The 15,985-nt window shown below is 35.5% G+C and overlaps 3 protein-coding genes across 8 annotated transcripts; 2 read left to right on the top strand and 1 right to left on the bottom strand.

The window, feature by feature from the left end:
• The first annotated feature begins 1,352 nt into the window (after positions 1-1,352).
• Positions 1,353-6,277, top strand: LOC18600063 (Ankyrin repeat family protein). Of its 2 annotated transcripts, XM_007030325.3 has the most exons (4): positions 1,353-1,815; positions 2,126-2,258; positions 2,393-4,054; positions 5,587-6,277. In XM_007030325.3, the coding sequence occupies exons 3-4, from the start codon at positions 2,462-2,464 to the stop codon at positions 5,968-5,970; spliced, it is 1,977 nt and encodes a 658-aa protein (XP_007030387.3). In that variant the 5' UTR covers positions 1,353-1,815; positions 2,126-2,258; positions 2,393-2,461; the 3' UTR covers positions 5,971-6,277. The 2 variants fall into 2 exon arrangements, with proteins under 2 accessions (XP_007030387.3, XP_007030388.3); XM_007030326.3 differs by having other exon boundaries at positions 2,126-4,054.
• A 266-nt stretch (positions 6,278-6,543) lies between these two features.
• Positions 6,544-11,406, bottom strand: LOC18600062 (uncharacterized). 5 transcript variants are annotated; one of them, XM_088806076.1, is made up of 10 exons: positions 11,030-11,164; positions 10,781-10,829; positions 10,263-10,619; positions 9,075-9,466; positions 8,295-8,544; positions 8,017-8,182; positions 7,823-7,925; positions 7,523-7,651; positions 7,064-7,279; positions 6,544-6,961 (listed from the first exon to the last, which is right to left on the bottom strand). In XM_088806076.1, the coding sequence occupies exons 3-10, from the start codon at positions 10,492-10,494 to the stop codon at positions 6,683-6,685; spliced, it is 1,767 nt and encodes a 588-aa protein (XP_088662202.1). In that variant the 5' UTR covers positions 10,495-10,619; positions 10,781-10,829; positions 11,030-11,164; the 3' UTR covers positions 6,544-6,682. The 5 variants fall into 5 exon arrangements, with proteins under 5 accessions (XP_088662202.1, XP_088662203.1, XP_017976985.2 ...); XM_088806077.1 differs by having other exon boundaries at positions 10,933-11,056; XM_018121496.2 differs by lacking the exon at positions 11,030-11,164 and adding an exon at positions 11,309-11,406 and having other exon boundaries at positions 10,263-10,829.
• A 2,537-nt stretch (positions 11,407-13,943) lies between these two features.
• Positions 13,944-15,958, top strand: LOC18600061 (uncharacterized). The gene is made up of 4 exons (XM_007030316.3): positions 13,944-14,208; positions 14,303-14,382; positions 14,475-15,522; positions 15,600-15,958. The coding sequence occupies exons 1-4, from the start codon at positions 14,122-14,124 to the stop codon at positions 15,678-15,680; spliced, it is 1,296 nt and encodes a 431-aa protein (XP_007030378.1). The 5' UTR covers positions 13,944-14,121; the 3' UTR covers positions 15,681-15,958.
• Positions 15,959-15,985: the final 27 nt, after the last annotated feature.

Below are 15,985 nucleotides of genomic sequence, written 5' to 3'. Positions count from 1 at the left end.
AATGGTGCATTTTCTCTATGTGGGCTTTTTTCAAGAAGAACAAAAAATGATAGTAATTTGGGAGTAGGAACAAGTCATAGTAATGGCAAATTAAGAAAAAAATATACTAGTTTTAAATGCCCTTTGGAAAAGTACAGAAGGGCAATCAGATTTCACGTGAAGCTTAGGTGGTTCCAAAGAGATTGGGTGATGCAAATCCACTGCTTCCATTTTCAGACCTTCTCTATAATTATTGTTCCTTTCATTTTTAATTTATTTAATTAAATTTATTTTAGTATAATATTTGAAGTCGAATACGACTTATACCTTTTTTCGATCTTTTGACTAAATTATGGGTATTCGTAATATAATATTAATTAACTTTTTATGAGAATACAATCACAAATTGTCTTTCTTTTTGAAATTATTTAATAATTAATTTTATAAATTAGTGGAGGATTTTTCTCTAACTCTTACCATACTCCGATTTGCCACCCCAAATATTTTACACTTTTATATTAGATTTTTCACATCTAATTTTATTTTTAGTTAATATATTCTTCACCAAGTTTAGTTAAAAATGATTTAACTTACTTGATTTTTTCAATCTGAGAGGAATTAATTTAACAAAATTGTTTCGAGTTTTTTTTTTGTTTAATTATCTTAATAGTTTAAGAAACTAATAACACATTTTAAATTATTTAATCCGAGATTAAATGTACTATCTAATAAAAATGAGTTAAAAATATAATATCGATCCGCATGTTTTTTTTATATAATAGGGTTTTGAAAAAATTGCGAAATTAATTTAGGAGGCCTTGTTTGAACAGTACTTCCTTTGATTTTGCCGGTGCTGAATTCCGAGTCAGCATCGGACAACCCTTTGAACTTTCAACTAAATTTCAAGATCTTTTAAGAACGGGAAAGAAGCCAACTGAAATGGCAACGAGGGTAAATTTTGTCAAGACCGAGGGGCAAATTAAATTGTACGGGTGCTAAAGTTTCCTGTGACGACGAGACCGAACATGGAAAAAAATGACAGCAGGGAAGTGAAAGTAATTATTTTTCTTTCCACAAAAGAGGAAAAAAAATATCTCATAAAATTGAATTCTGAAGTTAATTAAATGAATTTGTTGAAGTACTAGTTATCCATGTACAAAAATTGTGCATTGAATAAATAATTGGGAAATGAAAGAAACGTAATAATTTAATAAAAACAAGTGTTTTATTTTAGAAAAAATTAATTTATTTTTAAAAAAATAATTCTGGAATTATATTTCAAATGGAGGAGGGTTTTTCAGTTACAGTGAATCTGTCCCGGCAAAATAACTGCTGTGAATGGCAGAAAGGGTAATTTCGCACCAAAACGAGGGGCATTTAGCGTTTCAGAACCGCAAGAGGAAAAGAGAGAGAGTAGCGAAAAAGTGAAGAGACGCGACCTGGAAATATGCAGAGGGAAAAAGAAATGGGTGGATAGAAAATCAAAATAGATACATTTGTAGAGAGAGAAACTTCAATAGCAAAAAAAAAAAGATTTTTCAGTGAGAGAGAGAGAGAGAGCAAGAGATCTGAGTCAAGCAACGAGTTGGGTGGAGGATTGAGTCGACTCGGGTTGTGTAGGGGAGCACTGTTTCAAAGATTAAGATTGTGACCAGTCGGATCCTGTATCTTGAAATTGACGTTAACCGTCCGATTTAACCCCTCTCTCTCTCTCCATCTCTCTCTCTCTCTTTAAAGTTACAATCTATTCTAAAGCCGAATTGAAAGGGAAAGAAAAACCTAATCGATCGGGTCGGGTTTCGGATCTTTAATTAGATGTTGCTTCTGCTTCCTCAGGTTTGTCTTTTTTTTTTATTATTATTATTTTCTTTTTTTTTTGTTTGGTTGCTTAGGAAATGAAGGAAAATAAATGAAGAGGAAAGGAGAATGAATGACAATTTTTGGTGTTGTTTTTTTAAAAAATATGTGAAATTTAATTTAGTTTACGATAGCGAAAATGTAGGTGTCTGGATTTTTTAACAAGGAAGTTTAATAATTTATGTATTCGTGTTAAAAGAGCGAGCAAATTTTTTTATGGTAATATGGAAAATTTATTTATTTGAGCTCATAGTTTTGTTTCGACGTTTTTTGGGGGCTTACATTGCAGATTTGACCTCTGTGGAAGCTTTAACTTCGTTGTAAATGGAACTGAGGATGAAAAAGTGGAAGGCATTTGAACAATGGTGAAGAAGTTACAGCATTGCCGAGGTTTTTTGTAACTTCAATTTCATTTTGGAAGAGTGAGTTTACTAAAAGCCCTAATCTTGTCAGTTGTGGAACCTTTGAAAAATTAGAATATTTTATCTCAAGGTTGTTGTTTTGGAGAATTTGAGACAAAGGTGTAAGTGGGTGTTTGTTAATTTTTATGTTTTAGTGTTAGGGGTATTGGAGATGGAGGAAATCATAGCCTAGGGATAAAAATCTAAAGTGTGAGTTAAGTGTAATGGAGGATCTTTCCAAGTATTCCCACAGTCCTGCCCATTTAGCTGTTGCCCGTCGTGACTATGCTGGGCTTAGGCGCATTATCTCGACACTCCCTCGGCTTGCCAAGGCTGGTGAGGTTAATACTGAAGCTGAATCTCTTGAGAGTGAGCTCCAGGCCGATGCTGTCTCAACTGTCATAGATCGTCGTGATGTCCCAGGTAGGGAGACTCCATTGCATTTAGCAGTCCGGTTGCGAGATCCAATCTCAGCAGAGATTTTGATGGGAGCTGGAGCAGATTGGAGTCTTCAGAATGAGCATGGATGGAGTGCTTTGCAAGAAGCGGTATGCTCAAGGGAAGAGGCGATTGCTATGATTATTGCACGACACTACCAGCCACTTGCCTGGGCAAAATGGTGTCGTAGACTTCCCAGGATTGTTGCCTCAGCGGCTCGTATCCGTGATTTTTACATGGAGATAACTTTTCATTTTGAAAGTTCAGTCATTCCATTTATTGGTCGCATTGCACCATCAGATACTTACCGTATTTGGAAGCGAGGCTCAAATCTCCGTGCTGATATGACACTTGCTGGATTTGATGGGTTTCGCATTCAAAGATCAGACCAAACATTTCTCTTTTTAGGGGAGGGCTACACTTCTGAGGATGGTAATCTTTCTCTTCCTCCAGGCTCTTTGATTGTTCTTGCCCATAAGGAGAAAGAAGTTACAAATGCTCTGGAGGGGGCTGGTGCACAACCAACAGAATCAGAGGTTGCTCATGAAGTAGCATTGATGTCTCAAACTAATATGTATAGGCCTGGCATTGATGTCACTCAGGCTGAGCTTGTTCCCCATTTGAATTGGAGGCGCCAAGAGAGAAGTGAGATGGTTGGAAACTGGAAGGCTAAAGTTTATGATATGCTTCATGTGACAGTCAGTGTGAAGTCAAGGAGGGTTCCTGGTGCAATGACTGATGAAGAACTTTTTTCTGTGGATGATGAAGAAAGGTTGGCAAATGGTGGTGAGAATGATGAGTATGATGATGTGTTGACAGCTGAGGAAAGGATGCAGTTGGATTCAGCGCTTCGTATGGGAAATTCAGATGGCTTTGGTGATGATGATGAGCATGGAGTCCTTGACTGCCAAGAAAATGGTTCAGGAGGTTGCTATGAAAATTGTGAATCAAATGGTGTTGCTAAGGAGAAGAAGAGCTGGTTTGGCTGGAATAAAAAAGTCTCAAAGAATAGTGATGATCCTGAGGATTCAAAGATTTTAAAGAAGTTCTCAAAGTTGGCCCCTGAAGGTAGCAATCAGAAACAAGTTGATAGTCAGAAATCATCTTCTGAATTTACAAAGGAAGATACAGTGGATGGGAAGAAGGGTAAAGATAAAGGCAGCAAGAAGAAGAAGAAGAAAGGGGGCATTACTGATGCTAAACATGAGAGTGAGTACAAAAAGGGTTTGAGACCTGTTTTGTGGTTAACACCGGATTTTCCTTTAAAGACGGAGGAACTCATGCCTTTACTTGACATATTAGCCAACAAGGTCAAGGCTATAAGGAGACTAAGGGAGCTTTTGACAACTAAACTGCCTTTGGGCACATTTCCTGTCAAGGTAATTTTAGGATATATGCTCGAAAAATTATCTAATCTTATGATAAAAATCCAGTTTAGTTTTAAATTGTATGCATAAATCACGCTTTATTTTTAATGTCAATGCAATTTTGGTTATTTTATTTATTTATTTATTTATTTTGGTGGTTGGAAGGGAAGAAGTGTTGATAAGAATCACTGAAGTGGAATTGAGGTTTTACAGTTGACTAAAAGAGGTAGTCACGATGTCTATATATATATATATATATAGATAAGAATCTATATCTGTAGGCAAGAAAAATTATCTTAGGACCTAGGTTAGAGCAAATACTCAAAATGAAGAACAGTTTGCCGGCCATAGTTTTATTTGCTTGTCTCCTGCGAACTAATAACCTCACTTACTTCATATTGAATGCTATAAAACATAAGAAATGAGTCTATTAGTGGTATCCTTGGTGCTATGGTGTTTTAATATCCAATCACATCGGTTAATGAAGATTGGCTAGTAAATTGGAAAAGTGCAGAAGTGGGGGGCTGTTATGTGATAACTTGTGAGTTGAGGTACAGTAGATGTGAGCTCATTGTTATTTGAGAATAATACTTAAGTAATGGTAATGAAAAACTTGAGATATGTACGTACCAGATCTCATTCTTATATTACTAATGGTTTAATATATTGTTTCCAGTTGAAAGTTTTCGGAGTTGTTTGCCCATTGCTCATACTAATCTTGTAATCTGAATCCATGTTATTGGCGTTTGTGTCTGATGATAGAATGCTGAGGTAGTTTTTGTGCATGGGTGGTGGAGAAATTAAAATGAATAAATATTTGTGAGGGGAATATGCTGTGTAACATCTTTCTTTCTGTTGGATCTACAATATTCCCTCAACTATCATAATGGATTAGTGCTGATGCTTGTGGACCCAAGCTCAAGTCTTTAGGTGAAGCTTGTGTGTAATATAGGTTTTAAGAGAGTGTCTTGGCATTTAATGTTTCAAAATGACTGGATTCTTGAAACTATAAAAGTATCCTTGATTGTGGAGGAGGATATTTTTTAAGGTTTGGACGTTAAAGTTATGTTGGAACTGTCACGGTCTGAAGGAGAAGCCACTTTTTACATTTATATTTAGGTTTGCAAGATTTCTGGAATCTGTGCAGAACCTCTACAGTAAAATATGTATATCATCAGACATGACAAGTGTGGGGTTTTGGGTACTATTTACATGTCTACATTTGCATTTTTAGTTTAGCCTATTGCTTTGTGCATTATACTGAGGCAAAATACTTCCCAATTTGTTATTGACAGTTTCTATTGTCTGTTTTCTTTAACACTCTTCAATCATGAGTGACTTTTGAAAATGGCCCTAATGTACAAGATCTTCATTTTAATTGGTAATCTGTGGAAATTGTTATGCAAGAACATAGAAAGTGGTGCTAATGACCAAAACAATACCATTAGTAATGTAAGAATTTTTATATATTTGAGTCATCACTTTTATGAAATTCGATGAGCTTTCAATGAATGCACGTTGATGTCTCATTCTCCCCTTTCCAGGTTGCCATCCCTATTGTCCCAACAATTCGAGTTCTTGTCACTTTTACGAAATTTGAAGAGCTTCAGCCCATGGAGGAGTTCTCGACACCTCTTTCCAGTCCAGCTCATTTTCAGGATGCCAAGTCAAAGGAATCAGAGGGTTCAACATCATGGATTTCATGGATGAGGGGGAGTCGTGGTGGCCAGTCAAGTGATAGCGATAGTCACCGGTATAAGGATGAGGTTGATCCTTTCCACATACCATCCGATTATACCTGGGTTGATGCCAATGAGAAAAAACGTCGCATGAAAGCCAAGAAAGCCAAAAGCAAGAAGCACAAAAGGCAGGCAGCAGCCAAAGGTGGGGATGGAGCCCGTCAGGTGAATGAAGAGGTGGAAGAATAATTACTTTACCCCCTTCAGTGGCACCTGGAAGAGAAAGAGGAGGTAAGGCTCCTCCCTGTACCCATCTGACATTTTTCTAATTCCCACTTTGCATTATGGGGCAGTTGATTTGCAGAATGATAGGGGATCACTTTGATTAAGAAGAGCCTTGTCTTCTTCTGTTGTTGTATTGTTATGTGATGTGAAATTGGAGAGGGACAAAATCTCCTCGTTTCTTTAATAGTTTGTTTCAATTCTAATTTTTCTTGGACATCAATCTTTGTATCTAAGCCCATGGTCATCCAATTTTCATTTTTTGTGATTGGTATTCCTTTTCCTGTCATTCTAAGTCATTGTAGCTGTTGAATCCTTCATTTTTCTTGCTCTTTTTCCCCCATCTGTCGTCTAGGCAACAGCCATGGGAACTTTCGTTTAAAGCTGGGTCAAATTTTCAACCTATCATTTTCCTGGTTTTGGTGGAAGTCGTTTTTGACCTCTTTGTTCTCAAAGGCTTCACTAAAAATTTAACCTTGGGGGAGTAGAAGTAAATACTTCTTCCCAAGAAGACCCAATGCATGGAACTTAGTACCAAAATTTTACCGGAAATGATAGCCACTATATCTACATATTGCATTGGTAATATGTATATACATATGGGTATGTACAAACAAAAATAATTGCTGTAGATGGATCTGATCTACATGCCTATCTAATCTCTGGTTCTCAGATTTCCCTACCAGAACCTATCCTTATTGACGCTTAAATATCCGGCCATTACTTTTCCTCCAGTGTTCCTCATGCCATCTATGAGAAAGCACCATGTGGATCCCAATGCTCCAATAAAAAAGTCTGATTCCGCTGCCATCAAGAAATTAACCAGAGGATAGTTTGTGCTGGTTTTCCTTCCAAGACTTGCCTCATATGTAGCCATTGCTATGTTTCTCACTTGGCGTGTCACGTTTGTGTAGTAGAAGTTCCAATGAGGGTATGATTTTGTTTTATCGATCACTTCCTGAGATTAAGTTTAGATCATTCGTGATATTAGATACATGCATAACAGCAACACATTCATTCATTCTTGTTCTTATTTATTTTTCAATTTCCGAATGCTAACCTGCATTTCTGTGGAGAGCCAAATGTTGTTGAGATGTGGAAATCGCTTTCGGATATGGTCAGCAAGTTCCATGTATCCTTCAAATTCAACCACTTTCATTTCACATGCCTTATCTCCCATTCTTACATGCAAACTTAGCAATGGCCTGGGGACCCAAGGTTTGTGATTTGACCACACAAATTCTTCAATATCTGTCTTTGGCTTGTTCGTAATCACCTGCGATGAGAGCTCTAATTAGCAATAGTCTCAAGTGAAATTTAAACAATAATGAGTTTAGCATGCATGATACTAGTTCTTTCTAGTTAGCTTCCATCACATATGAGTATGGATGAACATCAGCTCATCTCTCCTGTTCATTCTATTTGTCAAGTAAGTACCCTCATGTCCATTAGACAAGCAAGCACCAACGGAGAGACTATCAACCTGGAGACTGGAAGATTCTGGCTAAGATGAACAAACCTTTGGCCACTCTCTGTCAATAGTTGCAAGAACCATTTTTGCAGCTTCCTTCCCAAATGCAGCATGGCGAGCAATGTTCAATAAGCCACAGGTGTACTCTGTTTGAAATCTCATTAGGTAGCGAACAGCCTGTCAATGATGAATGGTATTCTGATGAGTCCATCGTTACAGCATGGCATTCTCATATGAAACAAGGCGTGTCTATGTATGCATACATGCTCCAAATCAATACTTCAAAGACTTAAATGTTGGAAAGGAAAACAGATGGCAGCCATATATGTAAAAAATCTTGAGTTGTACCTGTGCTCTCCACCACCTTCGATCCATTTTACGGTGAAAAGCAATTAAAGTCCCATTTATCTCTGTTGTAGGCTGCAAATAACTCCAAGGATCACCCCATACCCTGTATCAAATAGTGCATTCACTGACTTAAGATATGATTTCCAAGTGCAAGTCAAATACAAAATTCGTACATGCAAATTGCAAATGCTTACCTTGGAATCCTCCCTGTCCATATTTCCTTCGAATTGTAATTTTCTTTTCCTTTTATAATTCCCTTTTCCCAGGCCTCTTTGGTTTGCATAAGCTCAAATGCACGGTCTCGGCATTCCTGGGATGTCTCTGGGAAGAAGTAGCAAGACCAACTAGAGCGTGATGATCCTAAAGTACAAACATCATGACAATACAAATAGCAAGGTCATTCTTCCAGTTCTCATACGATTAATTCCCACAAAATGTCATGTAGCAAGCAATAAGTTCATACGGTTCATACCTTTACAACCATCGTGGTCAGCACGATTGTAGTAGTTGGTAACAAGCACCCTTTTCTCATTGATTGCGATAGCAAGAAGCCCACACATGCCAGCAAACTGCGCCCCAATGCCAAAGCCAGGTAATGTTTCCCAGTCAGCCACAAGAAATTTTACAGTAGGATCACGGCAGTTTACTGGATGCTGATGGATCCAAATGTCACGCTGCACTTTCCTGGTAAGAGGATAGTTTTCTTCATCTGATCCCACAATCTGAGAAAGGTCCCAAATTTTAAAATGTTTAAGAAGCAAAGCATATATCATTTTATAGAAGAACGAATGGTTTCTTAATTCCAGGAAAGAACATGACAGTATTCATATAGCATTGAACATGAATTGACATTAGCATCATGCTCTGAATAGTCTTTATCATACAGACAGGTTAACTAAAATGTGGCAGAGGGAACAAGGTAGAATCATCACAACGTAGACAGAAACTTAATCTCACTGGTTATACTTGGTATCTAGGCAGCCGCATAAAAGGCTCGATCCTAGCTACAAAATGGAAAGAAGAAATGGACAATAATTCCAACATTTGGTGGCTGAGTATAATGAAACAAAGTATTTGTTGGAGGGTTCCTACAGTTAGTTCCAACAATTAATCATGAGTTGACTCTATTCGTAAAGTCTCTTCGTATGCCTAAATTACAAAATTTTAAATTAAATGCAAATATGCACCATAATTTCAAGTTGTATGATTATGTCTTGCATGTGTCCAGGGATTATGTAGCTTAGGAACATACCCATGGAGGATAAGCACCTTCAGATATGGCTTGATGCCTGAAGTGCCTAATTTGCTCATTAGCTGCAGTTGCTGGAAACATGTCTAATGAACCCTTCCAAGTTGTCCATGGAGGAAATCTCTCAGCTCCAGCACGTGTGTCAAGACGCTTCTTCACCCGAGCACTTAATTTGCAGTTATCTAAATGAGGGGCATTTGGTATACTGGATTTACTGAGTCCAAACCTTTGCAAGAACTCGCTTTCTTCATCCGCCTTATCAGTTAGTAAAGCACCCCAAGCTTCAGTCAGTAAAGAAACTCTCTCATCATCACTCTCTGTTTTCCTTTGCTGGGAAACCACCCATTTCTCTGTTTCTTTTAGTTTAAATTTGCAGTCTATACTAGTACCAACATCTACAATTCAATAGAGGAAAATGCATTGATGTTAAAACAAATTCACAATCAAGAAATTCTCAAACGCAAATCTATTGCAAGTCCATGATTGTCACTGATTCAAGGATGACGGATTTTAAGGACCACCGAAATTCTTAGTGGTGCTGGCTGTTCCTTTTCACTAGTGGCTTGGAAAAAAGAATGAAAGAAAAAGGGATGAAAGCAAGATCCATGAACAAATATCTTGAAACTCCCAACATTGCTTGCTTGCCACTGAACATTCACAAGTCCCAAAGTTGGGATGCTGACTTCTAGCTAAAGTATTTTAAGTGAACCACATTAATCTACTAATTATGATTATCTAGAGACTTAAGTCCAAAATCATCAACTAAAGAAGTAAACAACAAATGTGTGCAACAAGTCATTCCAACTTTTGGTTGCTTCAAGTACACCCTAAGATCATCTTCATCATTCCCTGCATTAATCTGTCAAATTTTGACTGAAATTCACCAGGAATTTCCGTATTTGATGAAACGTTATTTCATTATCAGGAAATAATAAAAACTCAATTCTGCACCTATTAACTGAATCTTCAAACTTCCAGCCAAGTATCTTCTCCATTATTTACCAAAAAAATCCCATTAATACTGTGAGTATAGATAGCTCCATCTCTTTCATAAGAATTTTCCTTAAATATTTTGGTCTAATCTAACCAGAAGATGAGGGAAAAAATGCACATAGCAGATAAATTTTAAAGATACAGTCTATGTTGGAACTAACATATGAAGAAATATAACAGAGAGGAAATTTAACTTACTGATTATCTCTGAACTTGAATTCAATGGAGAAATTCCCATTGATATGGATGAAAATGAAATCCCACCAAACCCATAAGTACCAAGTGAAGTAAGAGCAGCCAGGAACAAAGACGTCAGACAAACTCCACAGAGGAAACCCACCACACAAATTTGGCATGGAAATGAACTGCCCATTTGCAAAGCTCTTTGGGAAACCACTCTCTCCAAAAACTTCTGGTTTGTTGGCTCCATGTTCTTCCCTTACTTACCTTTTTCCCTTTTTTTCAAAGCGTATCACAACTTCCAGGAAGAAAGAAAACCCTTCATTAACTGCTTTCTTTTGTCTAGAATGTCATGGCATGCCAACCAACATTCAACTATAATCACATGAAAACATATGATAGTTTTAACTTCGTTGATATTTCATCTGGAAACAGATGATGCCTGGAAGTTGGTTCACGTCCAACCAATCAAAGCAAAGAAAAAAAAAACACATTCACTTAATTGTCACTCTCAAATTCTCAACCATTCACTTCACCTTTAATAACTCCTTAGCCTGGTGGTCCACTCCTATCTTTTCGTTACAGCTGCAACATAAATTGAAAATTTTTCATCAGAATTGACACCAGAAGGAAGAAAATAAATAATCCAAGGCCATAATAACCTGGAAAAACCATACAAAGGTCTTACAAGGTGAAATTCAACAACAGAGGATTGCAGAACAGTAAAAGAGATAAACCCCAGAAAAAACAGTCAAAAAGAAGAAGAAGAAGAAGAAAGTGATAACCTCAAATTGAAGTTTAAAAATGGTAGGATATTTTGCAGTAACAGGAAAATGATACAGAGAAACCTTGCATTCAAGAGCCTTTGAAGATACATACAAGAGATAACATGCAAAAAGACAGATGCCACAAAAAGAATACTAGAAAACAAAAGGACCCAAGATAAGAATCCTACTAAAGCATTTTACTCGAAACACCCCACAAAAGAAGAACACAATAAAATGTGTGGTCACCACTATCATTTTTTAATTATATCTTCAGAAAAAAAAGGAAAGGGTACAAACCTCAACCAAACTCAGGAAGAAAAAGCCAAAATTGGAGAAAAAGGAAACACCTTGGGAAACTAACCATGTTTCAGTTTTCTCAAAGAACAAAACACAGAAACAGACATGTCACATAAATGATCACACACTCTGACTGTTCGCAGGGTAAACTGCACGCATTCATTTTTTTGGATAGAATTATGGTGGCGTTTACTATGAACAAAGTGAAAGCACGTTTTTTTTAAATGTAATTAATTAAATTATATTATAATATTTATTTTATAATATATTATTATAATATAAAATTATAATATAATCATATTACAATTAAGAAAAGTAACGAAATTTTAATTCAAAATTAATACAATCATGTTACATTACATTTTATAATATTATTAAAAATATTTTTATTTTTTAAATTTATTATTTGGTTAAAAATATTTTAAAATAAAATATAAAAATTGAAATAAAATACAATATTAAAAATTAAAATTTATAATATAAGTAAAAAAAATTAAAATAAATATACAATATAACAAATTTTATTAAAAAAATAAAAATATAATATTATAATAAAAATAAAAATAAAATATATGATATTAAAAATATATTTAAGAGATGATATTATATAAAAATTAATAATAAAAAATATAAATATATTAAAAAAATATTTTAATAAATAAAAATAATTTAAAAAATTAATATTACATTCTCAACAAAATATTTATAAATCAAACGCTATAATATTATCTTCTTTATATTTTAATTATATACTAAATACTGTAATGTTATTTTTCCTACAATCACATTACTTATAATTATATTATTTATAATCATATTACTTGTAATCATATTATATTATAAAATATCAAATATTACCTATGAGTTTTGTGAAGATAACAATAGAAGGGAGTTGGAGTTATAGTACAACAGTGTTGCTTAATTAAATTACAATATCTTATAGTATTAGATTATAAATAACCTCACGTATATATCTCTTTCCATAACATGCACAGTGAGAAGTTTTAGCGGTACACAATTAAGATTTCTTTTCCTCTTTTCTAACAAGTTTCATTGTCAGCCTCTTCCGTCTAAGAAAGAAATGCAACACTGACACCCAAACTAAGCAAACTGTGTCATTCTGGAGCAGGTGAGAATCTATTCAGCATGCCCGAACAAAGTGGTCCCACGTCTCAAAGAGTGGGGGGTCCCCCCAACTCCCGCCGTTGTTTCATTATCAAACATGATCACAGCTCATTCGAAGTGGCCAGGACCAATAAAAGATATGGCTAGTGGCTGGGGCAATGTTGAAGACTGCAACCTTTTTGAGTTGGAGGTGAAAAGGTTTGGTGAATTTACAAGGAAAATTCAAGCTATGGGCAGTAGTTGACAAAACCACTTTTAAATAATGCGATACTTACCCTTAATATCTTATCATTAAATTAAGAAAACTTGGGTTGTTATATCATAAGAGGGTATGGGTTATGATTATCTTCAATGCTCACATATTCATAGGTAAGCTTGAATAAACTAATTGCACTGCTTCAATTATTGCTATAACCCTCTTTAATTCATGGAGAAGCCCAGGAGATGGTATATTGCGTAACACTTTAGATTGGTAATCCTGCATCTTAAGCCTTAAGCTATGCAATCATGTGTGGTTGGAGTAATCTCGTTATCCTCTAACCAGAGCCGTTGATAATGTTTAATCCCAAAAAGTCAAGTCCAAACATGTGGGGCCCACAAGAGTCAGATGAGACTCCAGCATTCTCCGAGGTGGCCGGCCGTCTGTTGGGATTCATCCATTTAAGTATTTATTATTAAGGTGATATTTATGGGGGAAAATATATATTTTTTAGTTAAGATATTATTTGTTTTTTTTTTTAAATATTGATAAGTAAATATTTCAATAAAAATTCCTAAATTTCAGATTATAACTGCTGTATGTACATCTTGAAATCTTTCACACCTCAAAATGGTAGCCCCTCTTTACTCTAAACTCTAAACCCTAAATGCTAATCTAATGGAAAGCTAATGGAAAGTGGGGTAGAACCCAAGTTTTGAGTGTAAGTTAGGCTTTCATTAGGGTGGCCATCACCTCTCTACACTAATCTATATATCAATTGATGCCCCTAAATTAATTAAATTATTTAATTAATGAGGTTTATATTTGATGCATTTTCACAATGGTTTAATTTTATAAACATGTAAAACTAAAAATTTAATTTTTTTTAAAATAAATATTTTTAAAATTATGGATATTTATCTTTTAAGATTTTTAACTTTTAAATTTGATTTACTCAATGAAGTGATAATATTTTATTCATTAATATTATATGAAATCTATAAAGTGACAATATATATACCATCAACCTAATGGGGTGCCACAAATCTAGTAATAATAACTCACCAAATAATTTTGAATTCATATATTGTTTATAAAAATTAAATTTAATAATTATTATTTATAATCGAATTTGATTACAAATGAAAGAAACAAAAAAAACAAAAAAAGCCCAGATCCTTTTGGTCCCCCCAACTTTAAAGCCCGAAGTAAAAAAGAAGCTTTTCAGTTTCAGTCCTTAAACTCAGTGCCACAAATCTGCCTTCACTTTAAATGAAGCCCATACAAATTTTAAACAAAGCCCTCCCCACACCAACGGTCATATTCTTTCATGTCTTACCTTCTTCAAATTCCTTCAACCACTTCTCTTTCTCCTTCATTTCTCTTTCAATCTCCATGAAGACTGTTATCTAGTCCTGGGGGTCCTTTTCTGTGAGTTGAAAAAGAAATATTAAAGGGAACTTTTATAAGCAAGTCAATAAGGCTAATAATGGGTTGCTTTTTTGCTTGTTTTTCTGCTTCCAAGAATAAAAAACACCAGCATTTGGTGGATGGGACTTTCTCTAATGATCATCAGGTTAGTTTTTTCTTCACTTTCCTGGCTTTATGATTTCTGGGGTTCTTTTTCTTTTTTGGGTATTTTATACTTTCTTGAAATTTGTTCCATGCAGAAAGGTGAAGCTATTGAAGCTATTCAATCCACTAAGGAAGAAGATTTTAAGATACCCTTTGACCCTATTGCAGTGAAGAAGTAAGTTAGGGTGTAGCAAGCCTTATGCATTTATTTGCTTGTTTATGTTGCATGCGCGTGTTAATTTGCTTGTTTCATATCAATTTATGTAGAGAGAAGCTCGGGGAGCTGTTGAACTACAGTGGTAAAAAGAAGGTGACATTTGATTTGAATGTGAGGACTCATGATGAGGAATTGCCTGCTGTGTCTTCTGACAAATTGTTGAAAAATCATGAGGATGAGGAGAGTAAAGAAACGGCTGAAGGAAGCAGATCTCCTGTTCTTTATTTGACTACTTCAAATGAAATTTGTAAGTCTCAAAATGATAGATATCAGAACAGTGCTGAAAGTGAGGATGAATTGGAAGATGTGGATTTAGAAGTTAGTGATTTAGATGATGATAATGAGGATGGAAAGGCTGAAAATGAGCCACAATTGGTCATAGAAGAGTCATCTGAGTCACTATTTTCTTTGTCAATAGAGTCTAGGAAACAAGTTTGTGAAGTTGAATCAGAAGAGAAGGAAGTTACAAGTCCAATGCCAGTTGATAAATCACCTATTGAGGAAGTCAAGCCAACTGGATTAAATCGAAATGGGAAAGATAAGGGTGCTCAGTACGTTCAATCAGTTTTGAATCCAGTGGAAAATCTTGCTCAGTGGAAAGAAGTCAAATCAAAAGCAGGCATGCCATTGAAGCAGCACGAAAAGGAGAACTTCACTCTAGAGCAAGAATTTCATATACCAGTTAGTCCGGAGCCTAGTTTTAAGTTTACAACTTTCAGTTCAAAACTCTGTTCCAAAGACAACAAGCCGGTAGGCCAAGAAACTGCTGTTGACACAAGTCTTTCCAGCTGGTTAGTGGAACCTGAAAACACACCGAATTCTAAGGCTAGTACTAATTCAGTTGGGAATTCAGCATCCAAGAAAACAAATTCACCAAGAAGTCATGAAGATAGACCTATTTTAGGAGCATTGACAATGGAAGAGCTCAAACAACATTCTGCATCTACATCCCCAAGAAAGCGCAGGAGCCAGAGTCCAGATGAAACACCTATTATAGGGACTGTTGGGAGCTACTGGAGTCATACTGGCCAGACAATAAATTCTGATTCAAGCTTTCCTAGCAAAGGAACACCGAGAACAAGGAGCAGAAACATGCTGGTATAGGAAGTGAGCTTTCCTGGTATCCATATGCATTTTACATATGTTGGAACTGATTTATAATTTTGGTTGTGCAGGATGAGAGACTGAAGTGGAATGCAATACCATTTGAGGCGAGGTTGGAGAGAGATTTGAAGAGAGAGATTAAAGGGGTATAACATGTCTCTGCAATTATGAGACGTTCTGGTAGATGTAATGTTCTCTTTTTTGCAGCATTCCTATGAATGCTTTTGTTTGTTTATATGTTTGCCTGTTGCTTATTTCCTTTAGTGAATCTAACTGCTTCTTGTATTGTATCTTCCTGAACTTCTCTGTAAATGATTTCTTGTTCGAATAAAGTCTGATGGTCAAACGGTTGGATCACGGCATTATATTCGAGCTTCTAAGAACATTGTGATGGTAGTCAAAGCTGTTTACAGTTCTAGCGTTGTTTGAATCATAGATTAGCACAAAAGTTGTGTTA

This window comes from Theobroma cacao, chromosome 5 (genome assembly GCF_053813885.1).
Source record: "Theobroma cacao isolate CCN51 chromosome 5, ASM5381388v1, whole genome shotgun sequence".
NCBI lineage: Eukaryota > Viridiplantae > Streptophyta > Magnoliopsida > Malvales > Malvaceae > Theobroma > Theobroma cacao.
Note: the sequence above shows the minus strand (reverse complement) of the source record. Positions and strands in the feature narration are given on the sequence as shown.